The sequence below is a fragment of the Lichenostomus cassidix genome, chromosome 4 (genome assembly GCF_008360975.1).
Source record: "Lichenostomus cassidix isolate B80296 chromosome 4, HeHo_3.0, whole genome shotgun sequence".
Lineage (NCBI taxonomy): Eukaryota > Metazoa > Chordata > Aves > Passeriformes > Meliphagidae > Lichenostomus > Lichenostomus cassidix.
The window spans coordinates 820,653-840,952 of NC_139484.1; the positions used below are offsets into that span (position 1 = coordinate 820,653).

Genomic DNA, 20,300 nt, shown 5'->3' on the forward strand with positions numbered 1-20,300 from the left:
AGCAGTTAACAAATAGTAGCAAATCAGTCCTTTCTTCATGACAGTGACTTCTGGAGTTAATTGCTCAGCACTCAGATGATCTCCCAAAACATCAGTTTTGGAACATCATCAAAACTTTCTTCCATGTCAAGCCTTAGGCCAAGTCAGATTCCAGGAACAAAAATAGGAGCATGTCTTCATCTGTGCTGTTTGGGACTTATCTTTCACACACTGCATTAGCAGCCTACTGAAACCTTTCCTAATTCTAGTAAAGAAGAGAAAATCGGCAATTTTGTTTATTAAGATGTTTAATAACTTTTATCATATAACTACTTTTCGTTATTATACTGGCAAACTAGCTCTCAAAATTTAAAATATTATTTCCTACGTCAACAATCTGCTTTAGATGGGAAACCTGTTCATTTCTAGAATAACTTAAGAGGAAAAAAAGTACAGGGTACACTCCCTTCTGTCCTCACAGCACACAAATTGCTTTCGTTTTACTTAGTATGCTGTGGTGGTTTTGATTGGCCCAAAACATCAGTGAAGTGTTTTTAACATCTAGGAGAAATTTGGACCCTTCAGAAGCTGTTGTAGTAGGCCTAGGGAGGTGTCTGAGGGGTGGGGTGTGGCACAAAGATGGCTCCTGTGTGTCCTGAGTGAAAGTTCTGGAAGTTTTTACATCAAGTCCAGCAGAGCCAATCTCTGATGGCTCTGAAGGTGATGGACATGCTGACAGCCAAGTTTGGGCCAATTGGAGGTGCTGGTTACGCCTCTGTGAAAACATATATAAGAAAAATTCAAAACAAAGCAGGCATGCACTTCTTTCACTTTGTAGTTGGAGGAGGAGGAGGTGGAGGTGAAAATATGTGAGGGAGAACAGCATGGAAACGCCAAGGTCAGTGAAGAAGGGGGGAGAAAGAGGTGCTCCAGTGCTTCTGGCACTGGAGCTGAAACTTTCTGCTAGCCGTGGTGGAAGCTATGGGGGGAGCAAAAAGTTTCTCCTGCAGCCTATGGAGTCCATAAGGATACAGAAATCCACCCACAGCTCACTCCAGAGGAGCAGGTGGATGCCTGGAAAAGACTGTGAACCAGTGGGAGTCTCATCTAAGAGTTAAAACTGCAAAGGCCTTGCAAGGGAGAGAAAGGCCTTGCTCCTGGCATGGAAGCAGCTTGGCCTCGGCTCAGGAGAGTCTGCACAGCACCTTATGGACAAAAGAACTCATGTTGCAGCAGAATTCGGGTGGGATGTTGCTCGTGAGACTGGACCCACACCAAAGAAGTTCCCAGAGGACTGTCTCTCGTGGGAAGGACCCCTGGCTAAGTAGAGAACCTCTTTTCCTGATTGGACTGACCGGAGGACCCCTCAACCTGCCCCCTGTCTGTGTTGCTGGTTTGGAGAGAGGGAAGGGGGGAGTGAGTGCAGAGACTGCTTCTTAAGAGGGTGGGGGTGAGAGCAGAAAAAAACTATCTGAAGAGAGAGAGAATCAAGTAGAGATAAAGAGTATTTGTAGTAGAAGAATTGTGGTGATGAGTAAATTTGAGAATCTGCTCTGTGGACTGAAAAGAGACCCCACACCCTGCCCCCCCACCCAGCTTGTTGACTGTAAAGGAGGAAAGGGGGTGAATACTATAGGTTCTTAAGAGGGAGGGGGGAGTGAACAAAAACTGTATGAAAAGTTTATTTTTGCCTGCATTTATCCTCCAACTCTGTTAGGTAATTAAACATTTTTTGCAACTTTAGGCTTGGAGCCTGGTTGCCCTCTTTTCATGTGTCCTCCTGGCAATGTCTAGTCTCAAATCCATGACATATGCCTATAAATTGCATTTTTTGAAACGTGGATATGAGATTCAAGAGAGATTTGTCTTTGTCAAAGAAGCTATGCTTTATAGTACCCAAAAGATGAAGCCCCTGAAAGTGACTGTTTTACAAATTTCTAGGATATAAGCTGACTAGGAAGTGCTACATCATTTAGTTTGATCCACATTGCCCTTTAAGCACTCTGTGGTCTCTGTACTGAGCCTGGTAGGTTGCGACATTTTAAAACAAAGCACCTGCTATATCTCACCACAATTGGGCTTCACTGCCCAATCATTCTGTGATTAGATTCATTTGTTTGATTCTCTTTCCAAGTTCCTCTCTTATTGTGATCTCTCTAATTAAAGAAAGTACCTGATAAAGTCACCTTTTGAAAACACTGACATTAATCATGTCACTAGTCTTTTATATGCCAAAATTTGTCAAATCTCCTGGTTCCTTCCACAACTTCTGCAAATTTTGAAAACTTGAAAAGCAAAATAAATCAGATTAAGACAAAGTTTTCTAGCACAGACCTGGACGTAGAATAAAAATCACCCACCCATTTAACTGGTTCCATCAAATTGCAACATTTCAAGGGGAATTCCCATTTATTTCCTGCAAGCCTAAATCATTTCAGCAACAAGCTATTAATTTGTGTCTCACTCTCCAAGTTACTCAAAGTGCAGCTTTGAATTTCAAAGGCATAGCAGTTGATTTCCACAAAACACTCCCACTCCTTTCTTCACTGTTGCAAATTTGATCAAAACATTTCCTTAAACTGTTACACAAAATGCCAAGGCTCCGATGAAAATAGGGCACTTGGAGGAACATGGAATAGAAGAGAATAGTTTCAAATTTAAAGCCCTTCACTATAAATAGTTTCTGCAAATCATACAGCAGAATGATAACGTACAAAGATATGACAAAAGGGTGGCCATGAGCTTGCTGTCACCTACATCAAACTTGTCAGATCATTTACCACCCAGGGAAATGCAGCTGGATGAAACTCAAGCCAGAGAAACCCTTATGTCCTACTGTCTCCGCTTGTTTGCAAACATACAGAAATCTCTCACATGCTCCCAAACAGTGCTTTGAAAGCAAACACTGCTTTAAAAATGTACCATATGTGCACATTCATCACTATTATCATATTCATCACTTATATTAAAATAAGCCACTATGTGATATTGAAAAGTCTTTCCAATAAAATACACAATCTGCCCAGCAGTACAATCATTTCCATCCAACTGCTGGTCCATACATACAGTACAAAAATATCCTGGAAGCCAATTACAAAGTACTTACTGTTAATAGGTGAGCATCCCAAGCTGCGCAATATCCCCAGTTCTATTTTCAGGCAACTATAGAAGCATGTTCATAGTATCAGACGGAAAGGGTAAGAGAAAGGGTAAGAAAAGGGCAATTCAACATTTAGTGCTTGTTCATTCCAGAAGATGAGTGGCCTCCACTCCCAATAAAGCCAATGACAAACAAGGGCACTCAGCAGCTCATGCAAGGCTTTGCACTGCTTGTCAGGGTCAGAGCCTATTTTAACAGTCCCTTCATATTAGGCATATAATTGCTTTTTACAACAAAGGAAGAGAAAATAATACCATTCTTTATAACAGATTTAGTTAGAAAACCACACTAAAAGGTTGTAGTAGGGGTCTGAAATTGCATCTTGAACGTTGCCACAATGCCTTGTTTAACTGAGCGATTTTGTTTTCACTGCTCCAGTGGATTCGGTGGAGTAACTCCAGATTTAGACTTGTCTATGTTATGAGCAGACCCTGGACATGGACTATTTCTGATTCAGCTAAAGGATGTTGATATCATGAAGACTAGCCAATGTTACAGACAGCAAACAATGGATTTTTTTAATTTCCACTCTTCTAATAACAGTGGTTTTTTTTTTTTGTCCCTAAAAACACGTCAATACAGCTATCATGAAAAAGGATTACTCAAGTTTTCACATTAAAGCAGCACATCAAGAAAAGCAGTAGGAAAATGAATTACCTTATTTTTCATTTAAAAAAGCAGATTTCCTTTCAGTCGGCACCATCTCTCCCTCGGTTCTGCATGCAAAGAAGTAAGAGATTAATAACAACAACCTTTTGTCTTCACACATTAAATGATTCTCAAAGAAGGTGCATTAGTTATAAAGGTCAGAAAAGAAAATCATTATCAACCAAAAGAAGACAGCTTCACTTAGTGGCTACCTACACACAACATGCTGTCAGATGCCTAATAACTTCCCAGAAGGTTTCTTTTACTCTGCTGCTGGGAGAATTGGTAACTGCAGCACACACTCAACGCTGTTTTCTCAGCTTTTCTCCCTTTTCCTCACATGGGAGCAGAAACAAGCACTTTAGTATGGAACACCTTTTGCTCCTGTCATTTTAGAAGATCAAAAATAATCCACATTAAAACAGAAAAACATTAACTATTAAACTTAGATTAGAACATGCTAATCTGAATTTGCAATTTTCAGAACATTAAAAACGGAGTAAAATGACACCTAAATATTTACAGCCATTTTGTTATTACTATTTTTCTATACTTTTTAATAATATTTAACCAGTGGGAAAAACATCTTTTTGTTTATAGACACAGGCAGGCATGTAAACAAACTTTTGAGAACAGGGAATGTTTCACAACTTCACGGTCAGTGAGTGGTTCAAAAAGCTTTAAAAAGTTATCCTTCCATAAACAGATGATTTTTAATATTGCATTATTTTACATTTAAAAAACACACTTGTAGGTGTATCTCTATATACATATAGATACATAAATCTATAATAAACATTACTGATCTTGCAGACAAATGTGATCTCTTTAGAGGTCATTTCTTAAAAGAGGAAGGAATATTTTTTACACAAGATGTATTATTTTGTGTTTTTGAGAGGGCACATGAAACTCTGTACCTCCAGATGGCAGCCAGCCTGGAATTGCTAGGGAGCTGGACGAACAGCTGTACCTTAAGGTCACTTTATTCTACAGCTGTCTCTGAGGAACTCTTGCATTTCCCTAAATTGGCCACCACTAACAACATTATACTGAGCAGAAGGATGTCTTGTTACAGTAAATAAATTAATAACATTCTCATTTCCTCTTGATAATTTCCATTAAGACGTTTGTCGGAGGTTGGGGGGAACTGGAATTTTTTCTCCATCCCTGTCACTAAGCAACAAGTGTCTGGGTGATTATAGCCATCAATTCTTTTGTAAGAGACAAAAGGGTATGCTGGGTGGGGCAGGGGATAGAAGCAGCCGGCCGTTTGGGACTGGCACTCTCGTCTGTGGGACACCAGGAGGAAAGGGACTGCTCTTTGCTTCTGGCTGCAACCACAGGAGATCCAGCTGTGCTCTGTCTTCTCCTCCTGGCTGGGTGAGCTTTGATTCAACCACTTTCCTACTGGGAGTGTAAGTTTTCCTGGCTGTGTTTTTCGCAGCAGCTGCCGGGGAGTCCGGCTGTCCCTGCTGCCCACCTCGTTTCCGCCACACGAGACCGCATCGTCTGCCGTGACTGCAGAATCCTTGCTACCTCGTTGGCTAGCCGGGGAGAGCCACCACCAGCCCCAGCCCCCTGCCGCCATGCTCGTCACTCCAAGCTGCCTGCCTGCCTGCTTTCTCAGCTCTTCGCCATTACCAGCGGCATGCAGCTGACCTGACCCTGCGCCACAGCGCCACCTGCAGCTGCTCGGGAGTCATCGCACCTGCCCTGCCCAGCCGGGAGCTCAACAGCGCCCCTGCTGCTTGCAACCGTGATTACACCACACGGAAAAAGGCTCAGCAGCTCACAAGTCATCTGCTATTGGTTTCTGGTTCTAGTTGTGGTTGCTATTATTCTTATTGCTTGTTTATAGATACTAGTAAAGAACTGTTATTTCTTTTCCCATATCTTTGCCTAAAAGCCTTTGATTTCAAAATTAAAATAATTCAGAGGGAAGGGAGATCACATTATCTGTTCTTAGGGAGGGTTCCACCTCTCTTAGCAGGCACCTGTCTTTCAAACCAAGACAACGTTTCAACAGGCAACATTTGAAAATCAGAGTAGCTTTTTCCCTACAAGAAAGTAGGAGGTTTACACACACACAGGCACTGGGACTTAGAATAATTGTGTTCAGTTATAACCTGGGGGATTTTCTTAGAAAAGGAATTGAAGTTCTGGCATCTTTTCAGACCTACTAAAGTGCAAGAACAAGACAGAAAATAACATAAATTGACATACATCCACCAACCGAAAACTTAAACACAGTTATCAGATCCGAGCATGTAACTTTATAGTACAAGTGCAGGGCACTGCTAAGACTAAATTCCATCTCCCAGAACTCAGTGGTCATCAGAAGGAAGGAATCACATTCACACTGCAGCTTTTTCAGATAAAAGATAATTTTCTATAGGATTGGGTGAGTCATTACCTTGTAAGTATGAAAAACAAGCAAGTCCAAAGATTAGTCAGACTAACAATGACAAGTCTATCAGTGAACAGGATACACAGTGACCAACAAGCGCTGACAAAAATTACCCTTTTTCTCAAGGGATCATTGTGTGATTGCTGGGACCCAGAAGGATTTATCGGGCTATAGGAACACCCTACACACATGAAGCTCTTTAAACACCTTCCTAGAATCTACTACCACTGCCCATGGCACAGACAGCCCATGATACCAGGCTACGGAAACGTTTGGTCTCTCTCCAGCTAATGTAATATTTTTAGCTGCATTATTAATAGTAGCACTCAACATATTAATAAGTAACCAAAAATTCAAAATATCCTCAAAAATATCAGATATCAGCCAGGCAGGAATTTATATGCTGCCTACAAGGAGAACACAGGGTAGATAAACCTGGTGAGGAACCTCGAAGCAGCCAGAAATGAATGCTTCCTAAAACCTTCTGCCCAGGAAGGTTGCTGCACACTAAACAGGAAATTCTGACTGTTTATCATTAGGAAAAGCACACTGTGGTTTGTGTACCAGAACGCGTATAAAACATCCTGAAAATGTGACTTGGAACTTGCTCAGCCCCTTATAACTGAATCTGTGCTGGGTTTGAGCTTGTTTGGTTCTTTTCTAATAGAATAAAAGTAAATACAATCACAATGAAGATCAGCTGAGACAAGTGAAAATAAAATATTTGCTGTTGCTGCAATTACTGCGTTAGGACTGATTTTACCACTAAACATGAGCTATTTTTTAACAGCTACTGAGGGAACTTTTATTCAAGCTCACTGGAAATAGAAAGACATTTAAAATACGATCACAAAAGCCTGAAGAAACCTGTAAAGGAGGTGGGAAGTGAGCCATGGAAAATCTATACTGATAAAAGAACATCTTTTTTAGAGATGGGAGGTGTAAACTGAGGAACTGGATATCTAATTTTTAAAACATGGCAACCAGTGACTGGTGACTAGCAGTTACTAGCAGAAAATAAAAAAAAAAAAACAGTCTTTGTTTACAGGGAAAAAAAATCATCATGTTAAGGACTTTGTACTCTTAGTCAGGTATATGACTATGGCTTCATTATTTAGAAAGGTATTTAGTGCCAGTCAAGCATTAGTAATGAAGAAAACAACAAACTGAGGTGTATGTGATGAGTGAAACCAAGCTAACAACTGCACAAAGCATGCACAGCAACTGATGCCTGATGGGTTTTTGTCCTTTTTATTTTACTTTTATACTCTTTATATATATCCTTTATATATAACCTTTTACCCTTCCCCGTTCCTGTACTTTTTACTCCCTGTATCTTAACCCTACATGTTTATCACCCTAGTACCCTTGCCCTGCTCAGAATCCTTTGGGGAAGACGAAACAAATCCCACAATCTCAAAAGCACGAAGTACCAACCTTGAACAGGGCCCCATCAGTGAGACATGTTTTTTGTAAACTAAGTAGCAATCTTTTTGGGGGGAGGTAATTTTAATAAGGGGGCAATTACTTCATTTGTTAGACTTCTTACTGGAGACTTTTAGATAGGTATTCTAATTTAGGCTGCCCATAAATTGTATACGGGGGATATCGTCGGGGCTTGTTCGTCGGTGTGCATCTGGGATCCTATTAAACCAAGGTAAAACCCCTCTCCTATACTGTGTGTCTGCGTCTAAAAATTTTTTACTAGTGATTTAAGGCATCACAACCAGGAGTAGTTCTCAGTGCAAGTCATTTTTACCTATTAATTTTTCATCCCTGACCACTCGGCAGATCTTCAGCTTTCCTTCCTTGTCAAAACAACCTGATGGGTACCTGGCCAGCAATGCCAGATCCTTGACATTGAATCTCATGGGGTTGCCTGGGAAGAGGACGAAGATGAGTAAGAAATGGAAGAGGACAATGATGGTGCTACTTAATCTGTTGAAGCTGAGCAAAATCTAGGCAGCAGATGTGAAGGTCAACTGAAACATTAAAAACAAAACAAAAAACACAAAAGATGCCACTGTTTATTGTGATTTCCATTCTATTGTGCACTTCAAACACTACTTTCTTTTTGTAATATGTGAGCAGTGTAAGTAATAGGGGAAAAGACCCAAGGTCACACAGGTGACCCCTCACACTTCTTAAGAAAAGTTAAGTTTCTTTTCAGTAACTGTAGAACCTCATACAGAAGCTGTAATTGTATGCAGCATTTCCAGGGTTTACCAATACTACTAAAACTATATTTTGGCTATAGGCGTATAAATAACTAGGCATATAAATATGCATTTAGGGGGCCGGAGGAATGTTGCAGTGGCTCTGGCTCAGCTGAGCATCCCTAGCAGTGGCATTGCCCCATGGGATGTGTCATGGGAATAAAGCAGCCCTAAAGGGGGTGCTCCCAGAGAGCTTTGAAGTAAAGCTATTGGCCCAGCTCATCTCCCCTCCTACATTACATAAAGATTAATTCTAGGAAGTTCTCCTTTGTCTGCCAATGCCGTGTTCTCTGATTGGAAAATTTAAAGTGCTGTATCTTCCCCCCTTGTTCCCTCATAAGATGAAGTTATTGTCAATCCAGAGTTCTATGTACCCCGTTGGTTCTTTCGGTTTGTCCCCTCCCTTTTTCCCCCGCTTTATAAGCTGCTACGCAACGCAGAAACCTCGCTTTTGGCTCGCCGATCCAGTCCCCTTCCTTCCCTCCCTCCCCCCTCCATCTCCCCTTGCCCTTTAGTAAACCTCCTGGACTGCCAAGCTGACTGCCTGCATCTCCTGTCTCCGCTCCCGATCTCTGGTTCACACTGCTCCCCCGAGAGCTCTGGCGTTCCCGGCCGCCCTGCTTTCCCCCCCGAGAGCGGGCTGCCTCGCCGGGCTCCGATTACGTAGCCAACCCGATCCCGAACTGAGTTTAGGGGTCCGGGACCCCATCAGGGGAAGAGGGTAGATTGTCTTTTATTTCCATTTCCTTCAGAGGGACAATAATAAAATACCAATTGTTAACTATTAAAAACTTCACTATTCTAACAGTTTTCAGTTCTTTCGGAACATTTTCTTCCGTGTTTGCAGGAAATGAGTCATGTATTTCCCTACCCCCCTTACCAACACCCCCTCCCCCCACATAAAACCTTAAAAATAACCAACCCAATGCTTTCATTTATTGGAACAACATATACTGAAGTTCATGAAAAAATTATATTTGACATATATAAGAGATCTTTGTTTCCTTCTCAGAATCCCTCCTCTGTTTATTGGAAATTATTTTAGTATTAAGTTCCATAGGAATTTTGACCACCAGAGATTCAGAAACTAATATTTTTGTCCAAACTGCAGTTAACACAGCACCATTTCACACTGCTGCAAGAATGAAAAAATAAGGCCAGAAAAGTAATTCTTGAGATCTTCCTTTTAATCTCCACAATATTCTATGCTTTTAATATCCAACACTTTTGTAAAGGCCTTTCTCAAAAAAAGAACTCTTGGTATGACCCTTAATACAATCAAGCAACTGAAGCCTGCCAGATGGATTTTAATACTCCTATGCAGTCTAAGAAAAAAAAGAAGCTGCCCAATCCCCAGCACATGGGCTTCAGAAGCCAGTTCAATCTCTAAATCAGAAGCCTTTATCCTTCAGAGAGCAACACTGACATCTTTATCTGGTGGAGAACTACAACTCTTAACAATTCCCGACTAAGTTACTCTCAACTGTTACATCTTCTGCACTATATATTTCTGTGGCCCCTTTCATTCCTATTTTCACCTTGATATTCACTTTCTTTTTCAGTTTATCCCTCAAACAATGGCCACTGCTGTGTCCAGCAATTTCCAATAGCTATACCACAGCCAATTCCAACAGCACTACAACAGTGAAAGCAGACCAAATCCAACTATTACTTTGTAAATATGAAAAATAGCCTAGTCAAAAATATGACAGTCTGAAGACAAATCTCCAAGTAATTTTTTCCTTCTAGGGAGGTTCTACAGAACTGCCATAAAGCTAAAAGCTCTTCAGTTTCCATTATCAAATACCCTGGCAAGCAAGGAAGAGAATACGTTCAAGCAGTCCCAACACATATCTAAGCAGTAGAAGGTACAGCTCTGACTTTTCCATTCATTCCCACTCACACCTTCTTTCTTGTTTTCCCTTGAACATCAGCAGCTATACTTCTCTTACACCATCTTCATAATCTTCTTGAAATTATGACCTCATAACGTTATGGTCATCTCAAAACCTGACCTACAATTTCCAGTACCAGGATGCTGTTTTGCCCAAAATGAGCTATCAGAGGCTCCATCATGCAGGTGCAGATGGCTGCTAATGTTTTGTAAATTGATAGACTACAGCTGTGGAAAGATGACTCATACAGCACTTACAAATGGAATATTTATCATACACTGAAATCTTACACTATGAGCATATTCAGCATTGAAGACCAAATCCATCCAAAGATGCTGGTTGGGCCACACGACACACAAAGCCCAGCCACAATGACCCTTACAAAAGGAACTTGGGAACTGGTAGTGTGTACACTCCTACCAGTCTCCATATGCTGGATGGAATTAATTCTTCACTTTGTTTCACAGCCACAGACTGTATTTTTAACAACATAGAAAACAGTCTTTGCAATAGACCTATTTACTTTTAAAGAAAAACAACAAACGAGTTTGGCAGGTTAAACTTGTGGTCTCCAACTTTCTGTGCACTGTTTTATTTTTGGCTGGTCCTCTCTCAGACAGGTATCTTGCACACCTTTCGCACAACTCATTGGTACCCTTCTTGTTTTAGAGAACACTGTGCTAGAATCCAACAGAAACCAACCTCCTTACTGGTTTGTGAACCAATTGGTTCCAGTCCTTTTTACAAACACCTTATAAATCTACCCTAAATAGCATCTTCATCTACTTACAGGTATTCTTGATTGCTTCAATCTCTTTGAGTAGCATAAAGAAAATGAGAACCTATGAGTCTGGTCCCAGACGGAAAAGCCTTGAAAACCATTAATAGTTGAATAAAACCTAAGTTATCAAAGCAAATAAAGGTTACTGGCTAAGAACAATACCCAGTAAACAGAACACACTGGGCTTCTCAAAAGGCTATTAGAAGGAGTAACAAAGTTCCAGGAGGAGATGTGCGTATTGATTTTTTTATTTTCTCCTCTAGGGGAAATAGTATATCTATCAGTAAAGTAGTAACAGCCTAGAAATTCCTTTTATCTCCTCTGTGCACCATTTGCTCTGCATAGGAACCTTAACATGTAAATCACAGGGGACAGTAAGAATAGCACACTGCAGAAAAACCCTTGAGACAGAACACTTTGGTATGTATCAGCCAGTATCTAGAAATGCAAGGCAGCAGGGCCAGCAGTTCCACAGCAGTAATATTCAAGGTGCCTGTTGCCTGGAAGTTTGCCAGAGAAGTTAAACTAATCTAACAGTGTATGAATATTATTCAGACCTAAAAGGTGTAAGAAATCATGGGATCCAAACTTGGGTTTAACTTAAACACTTGATGGGCATCCAAAGGCAATCACAACCAGTGTTGGCACAATAATAAAATTAAAGGTAAACAACTCCAAAGGACATGTCTGTCTTAAGCTGTAGCACTGGGTCTCACTGGAAAAGTAGAAAGACTTTTTACCTCAATAATCCACTTCCCTTCTGTCTCCATTTCAGAATAAAACTATCAGTCAGGGTAACCACTTAGTCATATATTGCCTTTAAATTTTTTTCCTTGATAATTTCTTTCCTAGCATGAAGTCAGATAGAAAAGATATTGTGTTCAGTTATTTAATACCAGCAGTTCAAGAGACAGACATTAAATAATGTCCATGGCTAGAGACAGGGGCATGCTGAGTCTAAAGTCCCCCTAAACGTTCTTCCACACACAGTTACCACAACCATAATTTATAAGCAAACTGGACCAGTTAATTATTTTGTGAGTGGCCAGGAGAGAAAGAGGTGGAAGCATCTATGTCCTTGAATGCACTAATTTTAGAAAAGATGGCCATTTTTCCAGCTCATAAACCACAAAATTTATCAAGTTCTCTGCTGGATGTCCCCTGTCTCCCTGAAAGTGAGGTTATAATTTTTATGATCACTTTCTATGGACAGGGGAAAATTAGGACTATTTGATTCACGTGACACAGAAAAAGATCTGCAACATACAGTAACTGTAAGCAACAGCCTTACAGTTACACATCTCTGATTAATACAAAAGAAATGCACATTTTAGATCACTTGAAGCAATGCGAACCCACCTCTCACCCTGTTCATAAACATTAGAAGTCAAAAAACCCAGTAGCACGTTCAAGTAAATTTTTAAATTACAAGGAAGTTTTATCATGTGAAACCTGCACAAAATTGACTTCAGTACTTAAAGGCTAGCATGAACAACAGCTACCCATTAAAAAATTTGCAACATTCACTTTGCAGAAGTGAAATTTGCAACTTTGCATCTTTCACTCTGCGAACAGCTACTACAGAATGTTCTATTAGTTTTGGGTAACCACCAGGCTATACCTGCCAAAGCAGAAAGTGTAGGAGGTCACTACTGCAAGTACAAAAGGGAGTAAGCACCTTCATGGCTTCATGCACTACCTTAAGGAAACACTTTTAGCAGAGTCGCTTGGGATCCAAGTTTTCTTATGGATCATAAGCCCAGATCAACATCAAATCAGTGCATAATACCTTGCAGCTTTCATTAGCACAGTATCTAATTCTGGACATTTTGGTAAAGTGTTAAAATGCAAGCTTTACTGCAATCTTCTAAACCTCTGTAACCAAGTCAATAAAATCGACTGCCCAATTTCATTAGTTTAGCAATTCAAAAATAAAAACACTAGAACTCAAATCTTTGAGTCCTCAGAGACCCTGCCAAATACATTCTAAACTCCCATTCTCTTCCTTTGAAAAGGTACAATATTTTTAGTTCACATCATTTTGCATTAAGTACTTCTTTAATCTTTGCAACACACAGCACAGAAAACAGTCTTCAAATGGAAAGCTGCAAGATTAGTCCATAATTTTGTCTTCAAAAATTATATTCTTTTTAAGCAAGGAGATATTGCTAATTCCACGTACTGTCTCTTTATTAGGTTATAAAATAGAAATAACACATTATGCTCCCCCATTAAAACTCTCCATTCTATCCCTGATCCCTGAACATTGAAAAAAAGCACTAGGTTTTATGCCTTGAACTGAGGAAATAAGAGTACAAGGCAGAGTCAGCAAAAAGAATGAATACACGCAAGAGTTTCAAATAGGCAGATATATGGATATATCTAAGTAAAGATTTCAAAAATCTATACTTGAATATATATTTAAGTTTTACCTTGAAAATCATTAACAGCTGATCAGCAGGGGAGAAAACTCCTGGCTGACATAAATTCAGGGACTGCGTTCCAAAGAAGATTTCAGAGATCTGCAAAGGAAACCCTAATATAAAGGTAGAAAATAGTAGAAAGCAGTATAAAAAACTGTCTTACAAAAGAATCTTCTCTTTAGGTTTGGATTTTTCTTTTTTCCTCACTAAAATAAGACAGGCAAGACCTATATACCAAGTATCACTAAGTATTTATGAGCAATAAAATGTTATTCATGCTTCTCTATATGAAGTTAAAGATGCTTAGCAGCTGGCTACATGAAGTCAAGCTAACTGATTGTTCCCAGGGAGAATTTCAGTTTCTTTCTAGCTGCTCAATAACCTCACTTTGTCTCCTGCCTGTCTTATTTCCTTCCAGCAAGGTCAAAGCTAGGGCTGATCAAATGTTTGTAGTTTTCACTTAAACTTTGATAGGCTGCAAGTACTATAGTACTCTATTTGACCAGATTGTCATCCTTAACTAGTTGAAACGTTTCTTCCTACAATTTATCAGCCATTGTGCCTTTCAAAAACAATTATAATCAAAAAATGTCAGGCCTGCAACATTTAGCAAGTTAATAAGTCATATCATTTCCTAGGACCCCCTTTACTGAGCATTGAAAGCAATTTTGAAATTTTTTTTGTTTGCAAAGAAGAAAGATAATAGAAGCATTAAATAATTATCCATTTTCACAATAGTACCAGTGGTTATTTCTGTTGTATTTATGCTGAATCACACACATACCATATTGTAATAACTTTATCCTCTGCAAGTTTTCAGTTCAGTCACCCTTACCTCACTGTGCCTTGAAGAATTACATAGGAACTCCAGCTGACAAGGCAATCCCTGACCAGAGCCAGCCTTCTTCCAAGGAATGCATGGCCTTACAATGGCAATTGTGCACCACATAAACAAACCAGCACCCTCATCCTCTATCACCGCTGTTTGCAAATCCCTTTTTAAGTCTTAAACTAAACAAGACCTTAAAAGCAAAGTATCTCCCGAAAAAAAGGTTGTGAGAGGTGAGCTATTCTGTTTGGAGACAGATAAGGAAAAATTAAATGCTAGCTTGGCTTGAAGGTATTCCCTTCAGCTGAAAAAAGTAGCAACCATGCAGAAGAGCTCCGTCTTCCCTTCAGCTGACAGATTTCCCAGTCAAGCAAATTCCTAAATGATTCATGTAAGTTTCCCAGCATTTATTCCCAGATCACATTGAGACGTGATCTTTCTGGGGGAAGGGGAAAAAAAATCTTGCCTTTTGTTTCCTCTAAAAGGGATAACACAAATAAGCACTTACCGCCAACAGGTATCACCTCACACACCCAATGAACGATGCACCTCCACCTACTGATAGTGATCCAGCTGAAAACCTGCCCTGGGGGAAGGAAGTCATTTATATGTTGTGGGAGTTATCCCACGTGGTTTTACTGCACCGCGCTAGGCAGAGATTGAGCACGAATCTACTGCTCTGCTCAGCACAGCCACCTGACCGTGACACCAAGGGTTCCAAGTGCAACCTCCCTCGGGCTGTGCCGGAGCAGCCGCTGACCCCACACAGGCACAGACTGCTGGGACAGCGAGCCCTCCTTCCCCACAGCAGCACCAGTGCTGATGGAGCCACACTCAAGGAACTGGCCCCGATGAAAACCTAACCAAGATGTACCCTGATCTACCTGGCTGCAGAAAGGCCGATGTCCACCCAATACAGAGGACAAAATGTGCTCCCACAGGTAGTCCTTCTGCAGAAGACCGTAGAGGTGTCAGCTCAGTATGATGGTGTAACTGCAGCCTTAGGACAACAATTCCCATACTACGGACCTCAAACACAGTCCTTACTCAAGAAGATTCCTGGCAGATCCAAATTAATCCATGAGCTTTACTCAAATTTCCAACTGTACTCTCAAGGAGCACTGCCTTTAATTCCTCCTCCTCCCATGTCTGCTCAGCCCCAGCCATGCTACAGCACTGTCTATAAGTTTCTCTTGGGCCAGCAAGAAAGCTGGGTTATAAAAGCTGTCTTCTGTAACACTTGAAAACAAATACCAGAAGGTTAAATCAGTCTTTCAAAACCCTATTCAAAAGTGACTGCACCAACTAATGATTCAAGACATCAGCTACATGCAAACAACTGTGGAGACAAGTTCAGCCACTATTATGACCCCATGGGTTCAGAGCAGATGGACCTCAGCTAAATATTACCATTGCAGTCACTACTTACTTACAAATTTATTTACACAGAACATTACTTTCTCTAGTCTCCAAGAATGAAAATACACAGACCTGTAACCTGCCTTTCCAACAGAACAAAAGAAAAATCCAAAATAAATGAACATAGCATAGCCCAATTCACCAGGAGCTCCTATACATAAGCTGGTAGTAAAACCAGCCTGGGGAAGTTGCCTGCTGGGAACACCAATCCCATACAGAAAGGAACAAAGGTAAAACACAGTAACCAATTTCAAAAAATATTGCACTATATTGTGCCATTCTACAAGATACAGTATCTGAATAGTAGTAACTGGAAGTTTTGCCACTAGAAGATTTATTTCCTCTCTCTTCCAGTATCTATAAGCATGTAAAAGATAGAAGCAAACTTAAAATACAAAATTGCTGTACATCAGTTTTAGCGGTCATTTCTACTATAACAGACAAATTACTGTTATAAGACTGCGGCTTGTACTCTCTAAGATACAGGATTTTATCTTAAGTTTGCAGTCACCAACACCTTTGCATTTCTTAACCAAAATGGTTTGCATCATATGTTAGAACTAAAAAACTTCATCAGTCTTCACACCTATATATATTTAAAAAAAAAAAACCACATCGCTGAGGAAACACAGTTTCTCTCTACATCTTCCCTTCCCCTAAACTTACAATATCTGAGGAATATCTAAACTGAAAGTATTAAAAATATTTTAACAGCAAATTTGAGAGATTTGCAATCCATTTGAGCTCCAAAACATTCTAGCTAGAAGATGACTGGATCAGGTCACACACAAAATAAAATACAATGGAATATCTTTTGAGATTAAAGATCTCAAGTACGTGGAACAAAGTCCCTTTGCTAAATTCCAGACAGTTCTGGAATTCACCATCATTTTTTGTTTGGTAATAACAGAAGGAGGAACTCCTCCTGCTCTCTTTAATACAACTAATTCTGCTTTGGTTTTCTCCATACAATCTTCATGAAAATAACAAGTGTTTTTTCTTCAGAACAATCACAGGAACTAACTCACCTGTGAAGACCCAGAAGAGGCTTTGATTTGGCTATTCCACATTTACGGGGAGACAGTGTGTGCTGAGGTAGAGTTAATTTCCTTCCCGGGGCTGGGGTGGGGCAGTGTTTTGGGTTTGTGCTGAACATAGGGTTGATAACAGAGAGATATTTTTGTCATTGCTGAGCAGGGCTTGCACAGAGCCAAGGCCTTTTCAGCTTTTCCTGCTGCCATGCTGGTGAGGAAGCTGGGGGTGCCTGGGAGGGTGGGAGGAGACACAGCCTGGACAGGTGACCCCAACTGACCAAAGGGACCTTCCAGACCAGGTGACATCATGCTCAGGATGTAAAGAGGGGGAAGATGAAGGAAAGGGGAGACGTTTGTGGGGATGGTGTTTGTCTGCCCAAGTTCCCTGTGGTAGGGCTCTGCTCTCCTGGAGATGCTGAACACCTGCCTGCCCATGGGAAGCAGGGAATTCATTCCTTGTTTTGCTTTGCTTGTGTGTGTAGCTTTTGCTTTCTCTATTAAATTGTCTTTATCTCAACCCACAGGTTTTCAGGCTTTTACCCTTCCAATTTGCTCCCTGATCCTGCTGGTGGAGGAAGGAGAGAGTGGCTGCCTGGGGCTTGGTGGCTGCCTGGAGTTAAACCATGACATCATGAGTTCTCCTGCTCCTCCACTTTCCATCAGAAGGAGATTACTGGGTTTCCCTCATTTACCTCTAAACTCACAGCAGGAAAGCATGGAAAAGTAAGTGAGTTGATATTTGATGATTATATTTAATATGAATATCTAAAAGTCAACTAAAATACGGGTGGGGGGGGGGGGGGGAAAGATGTTATATGATGTACATTCCCAACTTAAATATACTGCTCCTGAAAGTTCACAAATATCTGGTTGTCTACATTTCTAATTAAAAAGAGAGTATCACTGTTAAGAACATAATTGTTGAGCAAATAAATCTAGGAAATGTGACTTCTTGCTGTTATGTTAAGAAAGTAAAATAAATAATTTTAACTGTATCTCAATAATGATTCAATTTCTATGTGCAAGAGAAATCTCAGTTACACAGAATCTATTATTTCACCTGGGGAAGGAAATATTCAGGAATAGATGCAAAACAGATACAGGGAAAAACAGCAACAAAGCTCATGGAACACGAAGACTAAGAATGTTTCTGCTTTATATGACAGCAATAACAAGTCATTCATTGATCATTTGCCTTAAATTGAACAACATATCCTCAATTAGCAGATAAGAATAAAGGTTATGTATTTTAGAGACTAAATAAGGTGTATTAAGCAGACTTACAAGCTTCACAGTTTTTTAAACCAAGCTGCTGCTATGTCCCTAAATTCATCCAAAGCTAAAACCATTTGGAAGAAACTAAAAGGTGATACTTTAGAACCACAACTTGAATCCCAGGCTGAAGGATGATCTGGCTCTCCCCAAATACCTGTTTCCATTAAGATTAGGACAGCTCAAACTGCGTATGTGCACATACTGAAGCTCTCCTCCATGGCTCATTCCAGAGTGACCTATGTGTCTGCTGGTTTTGGGGCTGCAGAATTCCTTGCCATTACAACCTGTAAGCAACAGAAACACCACCTGTTGGGAGCCAAAACCTACCAACACCTTTCCATGCAGACAGGCAATTTGAGAAGTTTAACACTTCACTCAAGTAAACTTAAAGTTCCTATTCATATCCATCACTACATTAGCGCTGTTTTCACCAATATGCAGCTTTCCACTAGCTGGAAATAGTGAAGAAATAGAAATAATCCTGAAAAATAAGTTTCATCTTAGTTAGTAAGTTATTAATTAGGCAGTAGAGCCACACATTTAACTGGATTTCTGCATACAGTTATCTACTCTGTATGACACCCTACTCTCTTCAACTAAAAGGGTAATGGGCAAATTCTTATAATTTTTTTTAGACAGCCTTAGTCTGAGAGGTTGGAACTGGTAAATAGCCCAGCTACATAAAATCCGCTAAAAGTACATGTTTTTCAGATCAAACCCCTCACACAAAGATAAAAAGTTCACAGCAATAACTTAAAAAAAATAAGGCTGTCATACACAATACAAAATTCAAGAGTTGGTTTCATAAAATATTCATGCTCATCATGTACAGACTTATTTGGGTAACAAGGCCATGACTGCAGTGGTAGCATGCAATTATTACAAAACAGGTATGTCTGAATTAAATGAATGGCTTTATATTAAACATGAAACACAGCTGTGATTTTTACTAGTGGCAGGCTAGGGCTGAATGTTTCTGTGATGAAAACTGAAGGTGCACAATAGTACAAGCCAAGTCCCTTGACACACAAACTGAGCTTGCCTCAGGATGTGAATGGTTGGCAACAGCCTCTTTTTCATCCATAGTAAAATTGCATCTGATTGCCCAGCCTGGAAAACCTGCTCAACATCTAGCTGAGGGATTATCACCTACATTTTAATCAGACCTACATGCTTTGAAGGATTCTCAGCTTCTAAAAGACCCTCTGGGCAAGAATTAACGGGGAAACAGGCCTGAAGCAGAGAAACAGAGCTTAGAAAGCGACCGACAAACCCAAGACACTGAAAGATCTGACTCTAAAAAGGCTGAAAGGAAGAATATCCCTTGGAGTTTCAGCTTACAAAGCTCTGCAGTGGTGGTTACAAACAGGATGTTCCTTGCTCACACTTGTGTTCTTTGCCTTCGTGTCATCCCATCACAGTGGCAGAGCAGAGCACCTACAGCCTGGCCAGAGCTTGGAGGAGGTTTCTCTCACCAGGTGGTATCACTAAGTCTCTGATGTGTTTGCAGTAGGCAAAAATAGAGTAGAAGGATCCCACAGCCCATAGAGAGGTGTTTCACCTTAAGCACAGCCTGAGGAAGAAGCCCTCCAAATAAAAAGAGTGGCTGGACTAAACTCCATCCCAGTCAGCACTGGAGCAATTATCAATGTTACTAATGACATAGAACCAGATATTGAAGAAGAATAGACTCAGACAAAGTGACTATATAACAGTACAATTAATTCAGCACAAAATTAAATTTTAATAATACCATCATGAGCTATCTCCTCCTCCTCACTGCATCATTCCATTACAATGTCATTGCACCATGGCAGACATGAAAGTTGTTTTGATCTTAGCCACATTTGCATACATTAAAAGATTTGAATCTCTTAGTATCTAAATCTTTCAAAATGAATGCTTTCTTTGTATTGAATAATCAGGAATATTATTTAACTTATGAAAGTGTTTCTCAAGAAAGCATTTTCTAAAGTAATGCAATTCCAGTATATACTTCTCAATTCTTCAAGACAGCTGACTTTGTGTAAAGAGCCATCAGAGAGTCAGTTGGAATAGAACACCACAAAAAGAAGGAAAGTTTGGGGGCAGAAAGGAAAGGTCCAAATACAGCAACACACTTGACAGGTGAGGGACAGACATATCCATAACAAATGGCAACAGAGTATAGCCTGGGAAGATTCATTAGAGTTGGTGGGAACACAAAGGAGAGAACATATGAGAAGGATTGAGGA

General features: G+C 40.2%; 1 protein-coding gene across 7 annotated transcripts in view; it reads right to left on the minus strand.

The window, feature by feature from the left end:
• The window catches only part of INPP4B (inositol polyphosphate-4-phosphatase type II B), a 317,054-nt gene that overhangs the window by 269,863 nt on the left and 26,891 nt on the right, over positions 1–20,300 (minus strand). For 5 of the 7 annotated variants that reach the window (XM_085057498.1, XM_085057495.1, XM_085057496.1 and 2 more), the window contains exon 2: positions 3,797–3,855. The exons of the other annotated variants lie outside the window; for them this stretch is intronic. In XM_085057498.1, the coding sequence (XP_084913624.1) occupies positions 3,797–3,808 (12 nt within the window). In that variant the 5' untranslated portion in view covers positions 3,809–3,855. The remainder of the gene's footprint in view (positions 1–3,796; positions 3,856–20,300) is intronic. 7 annotated transcript variants of the gene reach the window in all.